Source organism: Solanum tuberosum, unplaced genomic scaffold (genome assembly GCF_000226075.1).
Source record: "Solanum tuberosum cultivar DM 1-3 516 R44 unplaced genomic scaffold, SolTub_3.0 scf00191, whole genome shotgun sequence".
In the NCBI taxonomy this organism is placed as follows: domain Eukaryota; kingdom Viridiplantae; phylum Streptophyta; class Magnoliopsida; order Solanales; family Solanaceae; genus Solanum; species Solanum tuberosum.
In genome coordinates this window covers 965153-986323 of record NW_006239117.1, presented here as the reverse complement: position 1 = coordinate 986323, position 21171 = coordinate 965153, and the positions used below count along the sequence as shown (strand labels likewise).

Sequence of the window (21171 nt, the reverse complement as noted above, 5' to 3'; positions counted from 1 at the left end):
CGTAGGAATGGGGATGACTGCCCATATTCACATTAGAAGTCAACAACTTCAAATTCTTACTTTTGATTGAGAAATATTTTTTCACGTAACAGTCCAAGTAAGATGGATCGATGGGCATATAGATGATATAAACTAGTGTTAGCGATAAATTCTCACATTGATTAAGGGAATCTAAAGTGGTTTATAAAGATTTTGGGCTACTTCAATCCTTGTCTTACGTGGTTGGATGCTCAGATTTTGATATGGTATCAGAGCTAAACATTGATAAGCCGGTTAATTGTCTAGTACTCATTTAGTTCTCCAATCTTTCGAATAGGGCTAATTCTAGTTATTCTCTTCTCAGCTCATTCTTACTATTTTGGACTTCCCTATCACTAATAATCAAGCTTATTGATTCATCCTATGTTGCTCGGACTGTCCAAAAATGCAGCTGTACCCGTGTCGGATCCTCCAATTGCACTACTTTTGGAGGATCCAACACGCACCCAGTGACATTTTCGAAGAGCCCAAGCAACATATGATCCATCCCGTAGTCTACTTTGCAATTTTCTCTCTTAATTCCTAGCTCATTGAGTCAGCTGTCCCAAGTCTACTCCTATTTGAGTTACTGCAGCCTCATCACTTTTAAAGAGATTTCATGTTTGAACCGAAAAGTTAGGTTGGTTGTGGGAGAGTGTAAGATATAAAGTCACCCGATGATTAAGGGCATCCTTTATCAAAAAATTAATGGTTTATAAATATCTACTCCACTAATTGACTTAGGGTTGCTTTGGATGCTCAAATTCGTTGACAACTAGTTGCAGCGTGAGAAATCATGGTAGTAGATTTCTTAGCTCTATCTCTCTCTCTCTCTTTCTCTCCTTTTGTTGGGCACATTTATCGTTGTTATGATTGCTATGTACCACACTTAAAAAGATATCATCCTTTCAAGATTTTTCATATCTACAATGAGATGTTTCAAACTTAATCTTGTTTCCCCTTAGGAAGTACCTTTCTCCTTACGCTATATTTGTGTGCAGGTCATGCAAAACTCATTGTGTCTATGCTGAAAGATATACAAGAGAATGATCAAAGGGTTACAATGTTGCAATTGGTGGAAAAACTAAAGGTTAAGCAGAAGAACCTAGGTAAGATTCACACAATCATGGTATTGCGAAAGATATGCATCTCCTAGAGAAAAGGAAGTCCAAAACAGAGTCTTGAGCAAAAGCAGTGTCAGTATAATTAGGGCAAATCAATCTTTCAAGTTAAAGGGGAAAATATGGCTGCTAAAAGTAGCTTCTACATGGATATAGCTTCTGTCTCTTGTCCCTAAAGTTGGATTGTGTTCCCCCATTAGGGTATCTCCAACCCTATCCTCTATTTTACTCTCCAAATATAGAGTTCTTTATTTATTCAGACAATCTACTCTAGCCCAATTCTCTATTTCACTCTCTAAAAAAGAATTTTCTTCTCTCCTCAATATTGTATTATTATTTCTGTTTAATTTTTATTTTCTTCTTTCGTAATATAAATCCTTTCTTTCTTTTATCCAAATAATCACCCTATATAATTTTCATGTAATATAAAAATTTGTTTTCAAATTCTTTATTTAGTATAGAATTATATTTTATTTTAAATTTCTAAAGAACAACTACGAATAACTGAAAAAAGAAATCAACAAGCACAACTACGCAATCTCAACCACGCCCCAGCATCAGAGAATTCTAGGGATTTTCTCTATTTAAAGTAGGAGATAGCCAGGTATTCCCCTTTATCAAGCGTGTGTGTGGGAGCAGTTTGTGCTAGCGTTTTGGCGCTCGCCTTATGGTTCTCAGTCCTCTTTCGCCGAGATGCCTTTTAACATACACTCTTTTCCCGAAATATTGTTAAATATGGAAACAATCAACTGGATTACTAAATTATTGTTGTGATTTTTAAAATTATTATGTTATGTATTGCATTGTATTTAAATTATAATGTTATGTATTGTATTTTTAAATTAAAATTTTCATCTTATCATTTTAATTTTGTACATTTTTCATAGTGAGAAATGAATTTTAATAATATATCAAATTATATCACTTAAAGTAACGAAAATTTAAAAAAATATTTGAAATATTATTAATTTGGGATGAAAGTAGTATATATTAAATTATATATTTTTAAAAATAATATATTAAATTTTAAAAAAAAATTACGAATATTAGAGATTTAATTAATAGCCTTACATGAAAAATAATACGTTAATTCCAAAATAATAGAAATAATAATATAATATTGAAAAAGTGAAATAGAGAGTATGAATAGTAGTTCTCCAAATTCGGAGAACTACTATTCAACTCTCTATAATTGGAGAGTAGAGGGTAAAATAGAGAGTGTTTGGAGAGGGCATTCTCTATTTTACTCTCCAAATATAGAGAATGGAGAGTAAAATAGAGTAAGGTTGGATATGGTCTTAGCAAGACTGTGTTCCCCCTTCATTCATTGTCTTGTTCAATGTTATATTGAGAGCTTAATGTCAGTCTAACTGAGCAGATTCTTTTCAAATTCATTATTCATTATCACTCTGCTACTATTCTCTTATTTTACTTGCAATTTTAGGTGTAATGGACACAAAACAGATAATGCATTCTTCTTGGTATACTCAGGTCCCGATCTGAAAAAAGATGAATTGGAGCAACTTGTCATCAAGCTTGTTTTGGATCATGTGCTTGTATGGACTCTTTTCAAACACTATTTTCTTTTATGAACATATTAGAATAGGAATTTGACCGCCCAGCAACAAATGTAAAATCTTATTCCCTGGAACATAGCTAGCTTATCAAGGATGGAAAACGCGTAGGTAGAAATTCAATATTGTCAACATTGGTTTTATCAAAACTAGTAGGTGTAGTAACTTGCAGATAAAGATGTGATATAATCTGTTCTGCATCACAGAATTAGAGTTTGATGATTCCTGTTTTATATACTAAAACTGCACAAGGACTGCTTGTTATTTAAATCCCAAGGTTGTTGTTTCATAGCTTACTGTACTCATGTCCATAATCTGCTAATTTTAATCTTTATTTTTCTTATCAGAAAAGTTTGTTGCCGAGAACAGAAAGTGGGGCACAATACTGAAATCTGACTTCCTATTTTTTCTTTTCCAACTCCAGTTTTCTATGTTAAGGGCTTTCTTTGAATGCATTTTGTTATCAAGCATGGCAACCACTATTAGAATTTTTTTAATATAATGCTGTTAAAATTTAGGAAGAAATGAGAGTAATATAAGCTTCTCTAATCACTATCCTTTTATCTTTTTTCCTGTGGTCCTTGCTCCCAAAATCTGCTTATTTTAGAGAACTGTGACCTTGAGAGAAAGTACCCCTATATTCTTTCTGCAAATACATTTGGCAACAGGACGGAAGTCCAGTGAAGAGTACCTTTCACGTGGCATTTGCTTTTTGTTTTTTTTAGGGTTTGGTCTTTGCAATTATACAAAAAAAAATATTCTCTGTACAATTTCCTTCTCTGTGCATATGCCATCTGTATCCAGCTTTTTACTGCAGCTACTATTTTGACGATACCAATCACTGGTGCCTAGATATTTTCTAGTTGATGACTTTGTCTTATCAGTCTTTGCTGCTTTGTTTTCTGTCTATCAAAAGTTATTTTCTTTGGTATTCCCTTTTTCTATTTTCTTATGGTCTTAGCCATACTTGTATATTTAAAATACTGAGAAAAGAAGCTTGATATTTAAATGGAGAAGGGTAAAGGGAAGGTCCATCCTAACAATGCCCTAACCGGACCTCAGGTATTTCTCTGTTGTCACAAAAAAATACTGAGAAAAATAATCCTAAAAGGAGTTCTCTTTCATTCCTTGAGAAATACAACTTGCTTCACGGCTAGTAAACCAATAATGCCTTCACTTTTGCTTTCTGATACATTGTTATTAGTGCTTCTGTGTTGCACACATTAATTGACACAAATGCAGTCTCTGTCCAGAGAAAGCTAAGGAATTACTCAAATTAGCTAATATATTTGTCCGGTTTAGTAGTATCTATTTAGCTGCCACCTCAAAAAGCTCCATTTTTTCTGAGTACAAAATTAAGTTTGAGGGAAACAAATTTTCAAGTATTAAGGTGTGATCCAAGATTCGGGCAAGGGTGTTGAAGAAGCTAAGTTTAGGATTTCCTTTTTGTTTATTATAGATTAAAGGGAAAGTAGAATTTGCGACATGACCAAAAGTACAAACTACTAAGCATATAAAATGAAAATCCTTTTCCTCAAATTTTATTTTCCCCCTTTTGTCCTGTACAGAAGAAACAAGACAGCGAAATACTGGATATGAAAAGTGACTTTTATCTCCTTTCCCTTTTTCTAAGCATTGAACTAACATCTTTGTTCCTTTTCCTTCCCTGCAGAAAGAAGAATTTCAGCATACAGCCTATGCAACAAATGCATATGTCACAGTAGGACCTCTGGCAAAGCAAGTATTGCAAGGTAAGTACCCTTCTCTTTCAGATACACAAATATGCAGCAACTCAACCTTCTTTTATTAGCGTGAGGAGAATTTTGTATTAGATAGTGTAGAGAAGAAAGAGAAAAGAGCTTTTGGGAATATTTCAGCAATGATTATTCCTTTCTGTTATTAGCGTGAGAAAAGAATGAAGAGACCCTCTATTTGATATTTTCTTATTACTTAAAGGAATTGTCTTAGTTGTGAGAATTCTGAAAAATTCTATTGATTTTCTGCCAGTTTAGTTTGCAAGTTTTTAGCGAAGTAGTTTCAAAAATGTTTTCCAGCAAAGTTTTTGCCTCATTTAGTATTCAAGCTGAGTTTGAGCTTGGCTTGAAAGAATGCTAAAAATCAAGCCCAGGCACAATTTTTTTGGCTAAGCCAGCTATTTATCATCTCTGTTACATACAATCAAAGAAAGGAAAAGGGCTTCAAGTCATCATAGAGTCCTATAGTTATCTAGCTTCTTTTTCTGGTCAACTTTCAGGTAATAAAATTATTAAGGTTGAGATGTCAACTAGACAGTCAAGGACCTCAAGCAGTATGAAATCATCCAAACGAGAAAGATCAACAGGATTGGATGATAAGCTTGACGAGCTGCGAAAGGAACTCGCATCCATCCATGGGGGAATATTCCCTCATTCTGTATTATCTACACAACAAATCAGTACCTTGAGTGGACAGAAACCAAAATCAATTGAAGAGGTGTGTTCCTACTGCTTTGCTTACAGAGTTGATGTTTTAACTTCTAACTTTTGGTGTTCCATTACTTGTTATCTGATTATAGTTTATAAAATCTTCAGAAAAGAGGAATTTGAACTTTTTTACCTCCAATAGTCTGGTATTCCTTTCCATCCATGTCAAAGTAATCTCTACTTTGCTAAAAGAAAAATCTAGTGACTGGTACTGTTATCCACTAAAATTCTGGACCCCGCTTTTACTTAAAACAACAACAACAATACCTAGTGTAATACCACAAGTGGGGTCTGGGGAGGGTAGGATGTATGCAAACTTTACCCTTACCTTTGTGGGGTAGGGAGGCTGGACTCTGCTTTTACTTCTCTCATGAAATGTTTTCTTTTATACTATTCTAAAAATCAAGAAAGAAAGCAATGGCCGCTTCCACAATTTTCCTCAAACGTTCACATTTCTAATGCCTGCTGTAGTAATACTGCCAAATCAAGTAGACATTCATTGAGACAGATTAGTAATATAAAAATGAGTCCCAAGTTGAGCATCTGATGATAAGTGGAGTGTCAAGTAGGAAAGTTCTTACTCTTTGGAGAAATGGACAGTTTTTGAGTATGGCCAAAGAAGGGAAGTAGGGCAGGTAAGTCGACATAGAGAGTTCAGATCTTTCAATGGTATTATCTGAGGTCGCAGGAATTTGCAGAGTAATTGAACTCCCTGCATGCGACATAGTTATTCCAACGCATGCTCATTTATGGCCTGTTAAGTAGGTGAGATGTAGAGATGCAATGTTTCTTTAGTTGTGAAAATGTAAACATCCTTCTAGCTAAGAGCTGAGACTGCTATAATTTACACTATCGCATTGATAGCACAGCCTTAGATCTTCTCATGTGCTGCAATCATCTGAACACTACTGTGTGTTTTATGCAGTTGGAGAAGATAATTGGCAAGTTGAAGACTGAAAAATACGGAGACAGAATTCTTGAAGAAATTGTTAGTTATGAGTCTGATCCCCAAAAAGATGCAGATGGAAGCAAAGAGACCAAAGGCAATACTGTTAAGAAGTTGAAAACCAAGAAAGCTCTTGTAGTCCTTGAAAGCAGTGAAGATGAAACATGAATTTGTGTTAAATCTTTTTTAGAAATATGATCATACTAGTACTTAATGTTAATTTTGTTGGATCACACTAGACATGTTATTGATCATATAGTACTTGTGCGTAATACAAGTATCTGATGAATGGTGAATGAATCTTTTGCAGGAAATTACTCCAAATGTCCTTGGAAATGGTTGGTCTTGAACTTTTGACCCTCGCTTGTTATATGGATAAAACTTAAAGGTCAAAACTAAAATTTCTTAAATTTAATATTTAGTTCAAGATCATCTATTTCCAAAATCATTCTTGTAAATTATCCTTCAAACATATGGAAATTGGTTTTGGCCAAACTTAACCTAGACTAGTTTGCACATATTAGGTTATGATTCAATCACTAGCTTAACTCATTGTGTTCTTTTATGCATAAAAGCACATATTAGGGATCTCAATCATCACGCGGTTGCCTATCAACTCCGACCATCAAAGATATTTGGTAACTCTAGTTATCAAAATTTAAGTAGCATTTTTATAAGACATTCAAGGTTAAAATTAGATAAATCTTTTATAAATTTATATCATCTAATAATCTTATTGTTTTAATCACCAAGTAATTGTCAAAATAATTTTACACATTTAAAATAGTTCAAGTAATTTTACATTAAGATGTGAGAAAGATCATTCAGAGTCAATTTGCATGGAATTTATGTGTTCTTACCATGAGTATAGGGGTGAAGTTTTAGGAGTAATGTTGTTCTTCGAGTCGTGTTCTTTTCTTAAAGTGGAGAGAATCAATTGTTATGGGGGTGAATGATTTAGCACAATCATGGAGAATATCTAAGAAAATTGAAATTCTTTATAATAAAAATAAAAAAAACTAAGAAAAATGAAATTTGCACAATTTTGATAATTTTGTGGCAAATTTGATCAAAGCGTGAGTATATTTTACCCCAATTATTATCGGAGGGTGAATTTAGTCCATTTCACAAAATTTAAGAATAGATTTAAATCTTTTTTCACATTTAAATTTAACTCTATATTGTTGGAAATTGCTCTTATTTAATCTTCTATCGTACTTTTAGCTCATAATAACATTGTCATCATTCGTCAAACAAACATGCTCTTGAAATTATGAAAACTCATTTCGTGAAATTTAAATGTCCAAATTTCTTAAATAAGAAAATTAAATTTACCCTAATATTCCTTCCATCAATAGTTGTCATGTTTCATTTTTAAAAAAAATTAATTTAATTAGTTTCTGTAATTAAATTTAATTAAATTAATTCAATATTTCGAAATTAAAACTTAAATATTCAAAAACTATATAAAATATTATATAAGTTACCATCCTTCTTATATCAATATAGTTAATAATATATCTTCAAAGTTACTCATTCTGTCCAATACATGGTCAAATTTGACACCAATTTACAACAAAAGGATGTATTTTGTAATTTAATAAGAATGCATAAAGAAGCCATTGAAATAGCGAGCAAAAGTGAATATTATCAGCCTTCACCGGTGACGGCAAGAGATCAGATTAGTAGTTTTTGCGTGTAAGATGGAGAAGACGGCGAAGCCAAAGAGCCGGTTGTGTACTCTCTGTAATGAAAAACGCGCCGCCTTGAAACGCCCTAAAACCCTTGAACAAGTACTCTCACGCTACCTCAATTCACTTTCTTTTTTTTACAGATTTGAAGTGCTAAAATTTGTTATTTATCTGAAAAGATATGCAGGGAGTGCTTTTACACGGTGTTTGAAGATGAGATTCATAGGGTTATTGTGGATAATCAGCTTTTCAAGTCTGGGGAACGCATAGCTATTGGAGCTTCTGGTGGAAAAGGTTTGTGAGCAATTATTTGACAGAATCTGTGCCTTTGTAGACGTTATGTGAACCCTGTTTTAATGTTTTATGACTATTAATGAACTTAGCCCAACAATAAAGTCTGCACTAAGTAAAGACTGAAAAACTAAATGACGGATTTAACATAGAAGTATTTGAAAGCTAAAACCTACTAGCAAGTAATGAGCCTCTAAGAACTGAAGTATGAATACAAAAACCTTCGAGGCATTTCCCTGGGAATAATATAGCATCTAAATATATGAAAATCTGAAAAGAGCCTAATACTGCTGGAATGAATCAGTGGAGCTTGTCACTGAATTTATGACTTTTCTTCTTCTAGCCACGTGTTATGTTTCCCTGCTTTCTCAACACTTGCCACGCGGCATGGCAGGCCCAAATGTGCTAAGTAGCTTTAAAGGATATCCTGTAAGTCTCATTGTCAATTTCCCTAAGCGGAGGACAAGACTAGTATGAGCTATACATTTATAATCATAATGAAATGCTAGAAGTGAAGGAAGTTATTCTAATATAATACTGCAAATATTAGAAGCAGCAAAGGTATATTTAAAGTAGGTGCAGCTTACAGGTTGATGGAGCAACCAAGTCAACAGATTCCTATCTGGCCATGGAGACAAATTTGGAAAGGCAGAATTCCTTATAAAGTCTCATGTTTTATATGGCTGCTAGCTAAGGAAGCAGCTTTGACACAGGATAATGTTATGAAAAGGGGGATAACCTTATGTTCTAGGTGTTTTCTTTGTGGAGAAACATCAGAAACTGTTAACCATCTTTTTCTACACTGCAAATTTACTCAACAATTATGGAGGGTATTCTTAAGTCTCAAAGGCATATCCTGGGCTATGCCTAGGAGAATTACTGAAGCCCTAAAAAGTTGGGAGGAGGCAGGAGTGCTAGCTAAAGACAGAACGAGATGGAGAATTATCCCTGCTTCAATCTGGTGGGCAACCTGGAAAGAGAGAAATTCTAGGTGTTTTGAGAGCGTAGAAAATAGTATGCAGAAAGTTAAACTCAGCTGCATTTTGTTGTTATGTTTTTGGTGCAATCAAGTATACTCTAATGAAACTGTCTCTATAATTGATGTTTTAGATTCAATTTAGATTTAGAATAGTGGAGTTTTTGGAGTTCATCTGTATATAAGGTTTAGTACTGCCCATGTACTATTGTGTTATAATACAAAGTTACCAAGTTTCAAAAAAAAATATAATACTGCAAATATGTAAGCTGATATTGAATCTGAAAACTAGGTTTGAAACTGAAGGTGAAACCTAGTATTTTAGATTATTTATGAAGCTTAGTAGGGATACCCCTCCCTTTGTAATTTTGTTGTAAGTATTACTGGAATACTTTTCTGAGTATTCCTTTTGTTCATAATACAAGTTACCTTTTTCAAAAAAACTGAAGGTGAAAATTGAGTCTTCAAGTTGATAACTGGAAGTCTAGAATTGAAGTTATTTTTTTTAGAAGGAATAACTTTTTGAAAAGATCAACACATGATGACCCTACGTACATGAGCATCTAGGAACACACACAGGACTGCTAAATTTGTTGTGGGCCCTCTGATTTTGCTCACTCAATTTCAACTTGTAGGAGGAGCCATTGAGTAGCTCAATCAAACTCAACCTATCTGAGTGCGTTAATGGGGCCTCTGAGTATGCTTACCAAGCTCAACCCATATATGGGGTCATCGAGTAGCTCAATCTGAGTGTGTTAGCACCTGCAAGCATGGGATAGCTAACTCTGGACACCATCGCTCTCATACTCAGGGAGGTTGACTACTTCTCCCTCTATGAACGTGATCACATTAATTTGAATCTAACCGAAGGTTTGAGCAATAAAAGCACTTGCACATATGGAGATAATTTCATATAAGCAATTAACTGAAACACATCATAGAAGTTAATCATTTTCTATCATTCTGAGTAATTAGCAAACATATGCACATAGCGTTCTCACATGTAAGGCTAACAATTTAAGCACAAAAAATCATATGCTCGCTAGAATAAACATATAGGCTTGGATTATACATCCCATCAAACACTCAATATGAACATTCTGATCTAACCCTTGATTCAGGAAAGAAACCTCAACTTACCTCGAAACAACTGTCCAAGTCTTTTCTCAACAACCTCGTGTAGACAACTCTTCAAAATCTATAATTTAAGTGGTTAAAACCATTAACCCAAACTATTCATTCAACCCCATCAAAGTCTCATTTAGCCATTTAGAGCTTATGGTTACTTCCACTATCAACTCCATCAGTTCTTGTATTCTATAGTCATAATACGATCAAAAGATATTAACTTTAATGATAGGGAGTAGAAGAATTTACCTTTATCGTAGTTCTCACAAAACCTTAGGTTTTTCGCGCTTGAGTTCCTGAAGATGTTTCTTGGAATCTAGGGATTTTCCAGGTGATGTTAGGAGCATGAAGTGTTGAAAATCTATGTATATAGTCATGTTACTCGCCTTTTGAGTACCTTGAGTGCCTAGGTTGAAACCCTTCCAAAAGATCTTAACCAAGTTCAAAAGTAAAGTATTTTTCTCTCTCCCCACAATCCTTCTTAATAACATTCTCTGGGCAAAAATTTTCTCGTACCCCTGGAGCTGCCTTGGGACTTAACTCTACTGCCCAACTTCTCAGTTCTCTCTGGCAACTCTCTCATGCCATGGAGCTTCCATGGGGCGTAAGTGCACTGTTTTGCCAACTTGGACTTGGGACCATTTTTGCTTCTCTCATCCATTGGGCAACTTATTCCATCCAAATCCCTTCCAACTTGTATCCTAGTCATGAAAAAATATTTTAATGGTCCTGTTACTCACTTGTGGACCCGCACATACTTCGCGGTTGACTCTGTCACTCTCTTAAGCTCGTTTTTAGCCCGAGTTACTATCATTTACTACTAATAAACATTGATTTGTACCATATATTGCAAAACCCCATTAAACTTGTCACGGTTACTATGTCTTCACCGTGGCTATTGTGCTGCTGCTGTAAATGGTCGTATAGTGGAGAGCTTTTCTGTTAACTGGGATGCTTCTCATATGTAATAAATACTGTTTCATTTTAAGCATGCCTTCTTCCTTTGTGATGGAATTAATCTCAGCTGTTATGGTAATCGGTTTATTTGCAGATTCAACAGTGCTTGCTTATGTAATGTCAGAGTTGAACCGTAGACACAACTATGGATTGGATCTCTTCTTACTATCAGTTGATGAAGGCATAACTGGTTACAGGGATGATTCTCTTGAAACAGTCAAAAGAAATGAAATACAGGCAGGGAAAAAATCTTGTTAAGCTGTCAGTTTGAATCCTAGGTCTCATTAAATAACTACTAACTCTGTGAACTCTCCTATGTTTCATCTTTATCTTTGACTTTTGTTGCTAACTTGTGAGAGAAAAATTGCACGAACGCCAGCTTATGTCACTTGTTTGTTTGTTTTTAAGTTGACCAACACAGTGTGTGTATATCTTGGGATATAGCTTGTCTTAGCCCTCTTGTGTTAGATGCTACAATGCTTTGATGGAGAAGAGGAATGGAACCTTGTCTTTTGTAAACCATAGATCCTAAACTAGTCCGAACGAACTTCAAATTTGAATATTGCAGTTGAATCATCAACCCATCTTTTCTTGGCCAAGTTTATTTGCAAATACCATCTGTAAAGGTGTTTGGATTACAACCATATTTCCTATATTATTGTCAAACAGCAGAAAAATCCCAAAGTTGTAGCTTACTTCCTTCACCAGCATCTCCGTTTGAACCATCTCATTCAATGCAGCAAGAGCAAGAATGATGTTTGTGTGGTCACAGACGAGACAATGCAAGAATGGTGTCTTGCTCTTTGCAAATGTTCTCTGGCTTATGGAATTATATGTTTTATGATCACAACTGAATATCAGAACTCCATAACTTGTTGATATATACATAATCCGTTTCTTTACTAGAATTGCAGGAAATTCGTATATTCGCATTGGCTGGTGTACAAATTTTTTGAGTGCTGCTATTTCATATCCCTTTACGGGGCATAGCATTGAGCAGTTACTGAGTGAAAATTGAAACATCATCCCTCTGATGTTTTCTTCTCTCTCTTTTTTCCCCCTCTAAATGACATTGAGGATACCAACTAGTTCGTATTATGGCATAGTCATGTTCGGTAAGCTTGCATTAAGATCAAAGTTCACTAGGAGTTTTTCTAAATTCTTGTTATAGATCTGTGTGTCAGTAGAAATGTAAAGAACACCTCTAAGAAATTACCTTTTCCAGAGTTACTTAGTACTTGTGTTGGTGGGAGGTACCTTGTACATCGTGGAATTAGTTGAGGTGCTTTCTTCTGTGATAATTTTCAGTAGTTACTTGAGTGTCTCTTTAGCATCTGTAGTTGTCATTTTTCCAAGTGTTACAGTGTCTTTGCAGCATATATAGTTTCTACACTAGATGAGTTTGATTTTTTAACTTGCAAATTTTTAACCTCTATATCTTCTCAATTTATTATGACCGTGTCATTGCTATCTTCTCCTTGCAGTATGGGCTTCCTTTAAAAGTAGTTTCCTACAGTGAATTGTATGGGTGGACAATGGATGAAATAGTGAAATTGATAGGCTTGAAGAACAACTGCACATTTTGTGGTGTTTTTCGTCGGCAGGTAATTTGACACACTTGCCTTTGGGTTTGAGGATTTTTTTTGGATAAATGTCTCCAACATCTGGCACACAGTTTGCACCTTCCCAGCAAATCTCTATGTAATATATGTTGTTGCACAAAAGCTGTATGCAAGAGAACAAAACAGCTTTTGAAATATTTTGGAACTCTACTTTGGCTGACATAATCTTCTGTTTCTTGCTATGGAAGTGACCAAGCTTAGTTCAGTCTTTAGAAGTGTCTTTCTTTGCATGCTTCTTGTAGTAAATATGTTTGGAATGCTTTCTTTTCCACTAACAGTTGCAGTTTCATGGTACTTCTTTGAAACTGGTAATATAGAGATCATATTGATTAGTTTTTGTTTTGTAAGGCCCTTGATCGAGGTGCTGCACTGCTAAAGGTTGACAAGCTCGTTACCGGACATAATGCAGATGATATTGCTGAAACAGTCCTTTTAAATATTTTACGAGGTGATATTGCAAGGTAAAAATAACTGTAATTTAGTTCCCTTGTATGATTCTCTTCTTTCTTTTCTTCCCCAAATTATTGACATGTTTCTTACCTCTAACAAACCAGATTGGGTAGATGCACATCGATAATTACCGGAGAAGATGGGCCAATACCGAGATGCAAGCCCTTCAAATACACTTATGAGAAGGAAATTGTCATATATCCTTTCTTTGATAGTATTTTTTTTTTGGTTTGATGACAAGGGAAACCCGCAGCCGCTACCTTTTGGGTGCGCACAGGGTAAAACCCCCGCTCCTATGCAATAGCTCGCAAACCACATAGGAGAGGTAACCCGCACTAGGCAAGCCCGGTGTGACGAGCTCGACCCAGAAGGCAAACCCCTTGCTTTCGCTGGCAAGGGGTTTCGAACTTGAGACCTCCAACATGGAAGTCCCAAGCCCAAACCACTGGGCCACCCCGAAGGGGTTTCTTTGATAGTATTTTATTGGGCTACCCCTTACTATATACCCCAAATGACTGCATCTTCCCTAGTAAAACATAGCTTTCTGATTGTGATCACTTATGACTGTCCTGCCTTAACTTGCTGTTACGTATGCATACTTTAAAAAGCTGGACTACTTCTCTACAGAATGTAAGTATGTTTTCTTTCCTTCAACTTCCAGTACTAGGACTAGGATTTCTGGTCTTCTTTATTTGATGTTAGTATATTTACATTCTCCTTGTTGAAGCACTTTAATGTGTATTGTGTTCATGTCTGTCCACTTTAGTCTCTCTCTTTCCTCCCATTACACTGGAAAGAGGCCCAGGTGTTGTGAAAGAGGTGGGGTATGAAATAATATGAACGTGTTAAAATTGCTACGTCTTAGAATTAGTTCAATATTAAAATTTTCTCTCGGTATCTGATAGGAAATAATATTTCAATTCAATGTAGAAGGCTGGGTAGAGAAATTATCTTGAATTCATGAACAAGAACTTTAAATCCGTTTCTAGTATACATCAGAAAATAGATCAGGAATGAAAGAGAAACTAAATTGTTGGCTTCATGGTGTTGTACTTTTCAAGAGAATAATCCCCAAAAGCAAAGGTTGCTTGCTGACTTATGGCTAAACATCTGCTCATTCTATATGCCTATATTGAACATAATGATAGTCCTATACCATATACTATCTACATTGCAAAAATACACTTCAAAAATAATTTGTCTAGAATAACTGTAACAGCAGCATTTGAACTACTCAGAAACTCCCTCCATCCTACTCTGATTGACCTAGTTCTTTGCTTAGTCCATACCAAAAAGTCGACTTCTTTGTTAACCATTATAAACATTTTTTTTCCAAAGATCCAACAATATAGACCTATACTACCTTGTATTGTTCCATAATGAACGTGATATTTTTCAACCAACAGTTCCATTTCTTCGAACTATTATTTTAAGCTTTTCTTGTCAATCTCAGTAATAATATATCCACACTATTTTACTCTTAAGTTAACCTAATCAATTAGAATGCGACAGAGAAAGTAGTAATTTGGTTGTTTTTAATCTGCAACTGGCTCCATTATGCATCGTTCTTGCACTTAAACAACATTACATGATCCTCAGTAACCATTTTTTTGTATGACGACTTCTCAATTGTCTGATATATTTTTTTTATTGATGAAGTTAAAATATTTGAAATTTTACTAATGACAGGCCTTTGCCCATCTATCTATTAAGGTTTTACTTTTCATTCCCGGTTACGGGACATTTCTTTTACATAGATATTCTGAAGATCTGAGCACTCAATGTCCTTAGGCTTCATCTCCACTGCACGCGTCATATGGATTTTCAATATAATTTTCTGGAGCAAGTGCTTGTTTCCTTTATTGTGTTGATACCATATGATCCAACACTGGAATTGTCTGACTGATTTGTTTTGGCTTTGTGTCATATCCTTGTGCTTCATCCTAAAAAGTTAGCTGTATGAAAATGCAGGTATTTATTCCCCCAATGCGTACCGCGGATTTGCTCGTGAGTTCATTAAAGATTTAGAAAGGATGAGGTAGTTCCCAGTTGAAATTCTTCCCAAAAAAGATTTCTTCAGACAATTATGTAGTATGAGTAGTCTTTGCAAATTACTTTTGTTCTTAATAAATTTCTAATTTATCATGATGACAGACCAAGAGCCATTCTCGACATTATCAAATCAGGTGAAGACTTTCGGATCTCCACCTCTACAAAAATGCCAGAACAAGGAATCTGTGAAAGATGTGGTTATATATCCAGCCAGGTAAAGATGATTCTTCTACTGCCTTACATTTTGCCATATTCGAGTTCTAGCATCTATGTTGAAGCATAATTTGTTCTGCGGATTAGTATGATTTCCCTTTACTGGTTATTACTTCCCCAAGATGTTAATGATGTCATTGTAGTATGATCCATTTGTCTCCTTTGCAATAGCAAACTTGACTGGTTAAAGTTTCTCCTGAAGAATTGTTAATCCGTGTTGAGATAGACCTACTGCTGTTGCTCTCATGTGACAGATTTCTTTTGTCATCAACTGTCTTTTAGTTTATCAGCTTGCGAAGATCTTCTCTCTTTAGTTCCACTCTGTAATGACTTGTTTTTCATCGTTTTATTGTCTTTTAGATTTATTGAATTTACTTTTCCTTCTTGTTGGATGTTATAAATGATGTTTGTTCTTACTACTAACGTATTCTTGTACAGAATAGGCTACTTGTTAGTACTTGCATTCATTTAACTGAATGGTCCGTTTCTTGTGTAATTATGCAGAAATGGTGCAAAGCATGTGTCTTGCTCGAGGGCCTCAATCGTGGTTTACCCAAATTAGGCATAGGGCGGAGTCGGGGGATCAATAGCGAACATAATACAAACACGAAACAAGCTAATGGAACACAAAGTTTACAAAACAAGCAGTGTGGAAGTTTGGACTTCTGAATTCTCGTGTAGCTGCATAAATCCAGTGAAAAGGGCTTTAATTAGAAGTGTCATATTATCTACGTAGCTTTATGTATTTATGGAGGTAGAAGCAAAACTACAAACTCCAAATTTGACTACATTTGAACCCAATGTATTGAATTGTGAATGGAACTTGATCACCACCGTCATAGAATAGTCTATAAAGTAGCTCAAATAGACATGTACTTTCTTCCGTGTACTAAACAGAGATAGTAAGAATACTGAGAGAACGTCTGGGGCTTCTACAGATGCTTCTCATCGTAACACTTCAGCAGTACGAGTTAGAACCCTCATTTACGAAAGAAACTCAGGCAGTTACAAAATGTACAACCGAGATGAGCAGTCTTCTTCAGCAAATTTGACTTCCTGCGTAGCACCTTCATGATACTGTTTCCTGCACAGCCCATCACAAGCTCCATAAAATTACACGAAAATATATCACAGACATATCCAAGAAGCTTAATCTTGGGGCATTCATGACAGTAAACTACAGTTGAGCAGTTTCAAATGCAAGCGTATTTTGACCCATACAATACTATCAGCTAATTAGATGCCCAATGTGTTTGGATCCACTTGAGGCAACATCCCCTTTAGAAATACCAAGCTAAAGCAATTTTGTGACGTGCTATATACCGCATAATGAGAAGTCAATATATGAGAGATATAATCATATTACTCTCCTGGATTAGTAGTACACCTCACTTTGCAACAACATAATACCCAGTGCAATCTCACTATGGGGTCAGGGAGTGTATGATACACACAGACCTTACCCCCTACCTTTGTGAGGTAGAGAGGTTTCTGATAGACCATCAGCTCAAGGAAATGTAATCAAAGCAGCGATTGAAAGGAAAATAACAACAGAACAGTAAGATAAACAAAGCAACTGAAGCAACATGTAATAGTAAAAATGAAGAGTAAGATGCTATGCGAATACTAAATAAAGAGAAGAGGAGACTATCCCCATGCCTATACCACAGAAAGTACGACAACACTCGGCTACCCACTACACTCCTACCCTGATCCTCAACATTTAAATCTTCCTATCTAGGGTCATATCCTCAATAGGCTAAAGATATGTCATGTTCTATCTAATCACCTCCCCTCGTTTTCTTCGACCTACCACTACCTCGCCCAAAACCAATTATAACCAACCTCTCGCACCTCCTTACTAATGCATCCATGCAACTCCTCTTCACATGCTTTTGTATTGACTACAGAAATCAATAAACTAGCCAGACTTCTCATCGATTTTGGTTAAAGTACCCAAAATCGGTTGACCAAATCGGACACGGATCCCACAGCCACAGCCACACCCATGTCGTGTCGACACAGGTGCAGCACCAAAAGTGAAGAGTTCGAGCAACTTAGGTGGACTCATGCTAATTAGATGTTACATTACCTTTTTTTAGTTCAAATGTATGATATTAAATACTCCCTCTAGACTCTACCCCAATTTATGTGGTCTGGTCGGTTTGAATCTCGAGATTCAAACTTCTAAACTTTGGTCGTGATTTCGGCATAGAAGCTTTAAGTTTTTTAAAATAAAATTTACATATTTGAAAACTACATAAAAGTAGTATAAATCACAATAATTAACAACTTAAAATATCTAAAAGGCATATAAAGAAATATCGGTCAAAGAAGAACTTGGTAGACTCTCGAAATTCCAGTTGTGCCACATAAATTGGTACAGGGGAGTAATGTTTTGTAAAATATTACACTTCTTATTTCTGAACTTTGTAAGCTTAGACGATAGAACCCCAATACGTGTTGCTTCTATCATTATAAAGTGCTACTAATCGTAAACCTGGTAGAAGCAGTCTTTTGACGGAAGATACTGCAGCCAGACAGCACTATTAATCTAAAAAATTTAGCAGACAGACTCCACATTAACACTATTGATACAACTACATTGGGGGAAGCAAGTCCAAAATATGTTGGAATTGACCAATTCAGCAATTGAATGCTCCAAACAAATTTCAAGGATAGCTAAAGTAACACAGAAACAACACTCAAATCTTTCATCACATTCCATTGAATATCATAGAATTAGCACCAACTTTTAATGAAGAATAGGTGTACCACTTTGCTCATCCAACAATGGTATAGCATAGTGAGATTGCTCAATCACTCTTATAAGTACAACTTCTTTTACTCTGACCCATAAGTAAGGGCACAACCACAAGATAACAGCTTCACCTATACTAATCTGTTCGCCATCTTTCCTACCAAATTCTAGGCATGACACAGATTTCATCTACTTAATACTGGCAATGATACTTTTACTTTCATCTAAAAAAACAGAGAAGATTTGTTATTGCTTTAAAGAGGAGACAAAAAAGAAATGACTGGATTAATAGCTAGAAGTTCTTAACAGAAGAACCATTAGCAGCAGTACTTATACATGCATCAAAATTACAAAAATATAACCTTCAAAGCACTTACATGAATAAGAAAGAAAAGATAATGTGTGTTTTATTTAACATGAGAGGCCAAGGAAGTAACAACTTCAATACCTTTGATTTGATAGCAATTCCTCATCATGCCAATGCCAAATTCTACTCACTAGGACTGGGATCAATAACCAATATAGCTTGGATCTCCAAGATACTCAGCAATTTGTTCAAGTCGCACTTTGAGTAACTCCTTTGTATCACCATCTCGGATAATTCCAGTCTCCTTCTCACTATCCTTCTCAACCAAGTGGCCATACACACCTTTGTTCCTACCATACAGAACAAGAACTGGACCACCACGCTTAGGAAGAGCCGTCTCAAGCAATTCCTGATCCACACCTTGTATCAACTCCCTAGTTTCATCCATACATATATCACAACTTGTCGGTCCAACCACATCCATAATTTCTCCTTTCTTTAGATACAATCTTCCCTTTTTCAAATCCTTACTTATAATCCTAACTCTGATGTGACTAGCAAGCCAAGATACTTTATCACTCCTTTCATCTCTACTTCTTCTGCTTTCCTTTTTACTCTCCGTTGTTGCTTCATCTCTACTTCTACCTCCAGATGACTGTTTCCTAACCCCATCAAGATTACTCTTTTCTTCTCTAATCTTCAATTCTAACAACTTCTTCAAACACCTCTCCTCCTCCACTGAACCCAATTCGGCCAAGTCTCGTGCTTGAAGCTTCACCTCTTTGTCCGCAAGCTTTAAGATCACCAAATCTCCACTGCTATTCACCTCCAAAATTTCTCCTTTCATTCCCATTTCCTTTCCTCTCACTACCCTCACTTTCTTCCCTACATATAATCCATTCCCTGCTTTTTCTCTATCTATCTTCTCAATATTACCATCACTATGATCTACTTTAACACCATCTTCACTCTTTTTAATCGATTTAACAGCCCCTTCACCCTTACTGCTAGGTTTTGGTACTTCAGGTATGAATCCAATCCCTTCTTTAGCTGTCCACTTTTTATACTCAACAACTTTAACATCCTCTTTCGCGTTCCGACCAATCCCTCTACCTTCAACCCACCCATAACCCTTCAACAAAGCAGCCCCAAATCCCTCCACTGGCATATCAGTATATTCATCAATCCCGTTATGCTCTGGCAACCTCTTCAAATCTTCCTTAAACTTATGCAACATCGGATCAATCATCTGTTTAGGGTTTGAGTTCGTGTTAGGGTTAGGGTTAGGATCAGGATTAGGGTTTTCTGATTGGCGGACATTGAGGCCGTAAGAGATTCCATCTGACGCCGGTTCGACACCAGCGCCAGAGTCAAGTTCGAATTGAAGTGGTTGATCGGCAGCAGAAGCATCCGCTTGGAGAGGGACTTCGAGATTTTTCATCCGTTTGATAGGGCGCCATTCGTTCTGCTTTGGAGGTATTATGAGTGTGTCTTTGGTGGAACTAGCTGCAGCTTTGGAAGGGTCGAATTCCGTGACGTACTCTTTTTCGACGGGGTTTGAGGAGTTGCGGGGATCGTCGCCGGTGAAGGTCTGAGAAGACGGATGCTTCTTCAGGTTTGAAGATGGCTTTGAAGAGAGAGAAAACGAGAGCTTCATCGTCGCCGGAAACGGAGACAGCGACGGGAAACTTCAACGTCGGCGAATTTGCCGGTATCCGGGTAGAAGCCGAGCTAAGGACTTCCGTACCGGAAATCGAGAAGGGTATTGTAGTAATAAAAAATAGAAGAATAATCGATGCGAGTATACTCGCTCGGAAGGTGATAAATAAATACTGAGTTCATCTTAAGTAGAAAAAGAGTTATAGTATAATTTTAAATTGAAAGTATATTAAAATATTCTTTAAGCTTATTGTATTAAAATTAAAAAGTTGTATAAAGAAAAAAAATTAAACAAAAGCTACAAAAATAAAGTGAGGCTATTCATAATCTTACATACTCAAAAAACTTATTAGCATTATGTTTCTAAGTTGACCAAAGGTCTTAATAAATTTTGTACTAAGTACATTAATTAAAGGTAGATTTAAAGATGTATAATTATTATAACACGATAATGATGAAGCAGATTGTGGTGAGGATTGAAGATCTAAATAGATTGTTTCTTGGCTCTTTTTTTTTTACATGACATTTTCATCTTATTTATTCTTTAGGTTCAATTGTTTTTCTGGAGTTCATTCATAGTGAGAGAAAGTCTCCTCCAACTCTGTTTTATTCTAACTATTCATGTAGTTACTATTAGGGATAATGGTCTGAAAAATACCTCAACTTTGATCGAATTTGCTGTTGCGATACTAAACTTTCATGACGACCTATTACCTCCCTAGACTATTTAATACCGTATTTTAAACATATATATTTGCCCACGTGGACATAAAAAATAATGCAAAATTATAAATAGTAATGTGTCCACGTAGGCACATATTAACCTTTAAAATACACTATTAAATAGTTCAGGGGGTAAAAAATACGGTATTAAATAGTATAGGGAGGTAATAGGCCCTCATGAAAGTTTAGTATCGCAACAGCAAATCCGACCAAAGTTGGG

General features: G+C 35.7%; 3 protein-coding genes across 3 annotated transcripts in view; 2 read left to right on the top strand and 1 right to left on the bottom strand.

The window, feature by feature from the left end:
- LOC102593600 (mediator of RNA polymerase II transcription subunit 34-like) overlaps positions 1 to 6435 on the top strand; it is a 53392-nt gene extending 46957 nt beyond the window's left edge. The window contains exons 16-20 of the mRNA XM_006355176.2: positions 1020 to 1127; positions 2631 to 2695; positions 4386 to 4464; positions 4968 to 5185; positions 6101 to 6435. Of these exons, the coding sequence (XP_006355238.1) occupies positions 1020 to 1127; positions 2631 to 2695; positions 4386 to 4464; positions 4968 to 5185; positions 6101 to 6289 (659 nt within the window). The 3' untranslated portion in view covers positions 6290 to 6435. The remainder of the gene's footprint in view (positions 1 to 1019; positions 1128 to 2630; positions 2696 to 4385; positions 4465 to 4967; positions 5186 to 6100) is intronic.
- A 1251-nt stretch (positions 6436 to 7686) lies between these two features.
- Positions 7687 to 16331, top strand: LOC102592937 (cytoplasmic tRNA 2-thiolation protein 1). Its single transcript, XM_006355174.2, has 10 exons — positions 7687 to 7914; positions 7992 to 8106; positions 11259 to 11401; positions 12649 to 12768; positions 13135 to 13247; positions 13341 to 13433; positions 13826 to 13866; positions 15208 to 15274; positions 15391 to 15502; positions 16006 to 16331. Exons 1-10 carry the CDS (start codon positions 7825 to 7827, stop codon positions 16168 to 16170), a joined length of 1059 nt encoding a protein of 352 aa, XP_006355236.1. The 5' UTR covers positions 7687 to 7824; the 3' UTR covers positions 16171 to 16331.
- LOC102593275 (protein MOS2) lies at positions 16282 to 20394 on the bottom strand. Its single transcript, XM_006355175.2, has 2 exons — positions 18711 to 20394; positions 16282 to 16585 (listed from the first exon to the last, which is right to left on the bottom strand). Exon 1 carries the CDS (start codon positions 20224 to 20226, stop codon positions 18772 to 18774), a length of 1455 nt encoding a protein of 484 aa, XP_006355237.1. The 5' UTR covers positions 20227 to 20394; the 3' UTR covers positions 16282 to 16585; positions 18711 to 18771.
- Positions 20395 to 21171: the final 777 nt, after the last annotated feature.

Bases quoted from the DNA above. Each gene is read 5' to 3' on its own strand.
- LOC102592937 (XM_006355174.2), top strand. From the start codon at position 7,825: ATGGAGAAGACGGCGAAGCCAAAGAGCCGGTTGTGTACTCTCTGTAAT. The intron at 7,915-7,991 runs GTACTCTCACGC...TTATCTGAAAAG, and splicing joins GCCCTAAAACCCTTGAACAA to ATATGCAGGGAGTGCTTTTA. The intron at 13,434-13,825 runs ATATCCTTTCTT...ACTTGCTGTTAC, and splicing joins TATGAGAAGGAAATTGTCAT to GTATGCATACTTTAAAAAGC.
- LOC102593275 (XM_006355175.2), bottom strand. From the start codon at position 20,226: ATGAAGCTCTCGTTTTCTCTCTCTTCAAAGCCATCTTCAAACCTGAAG.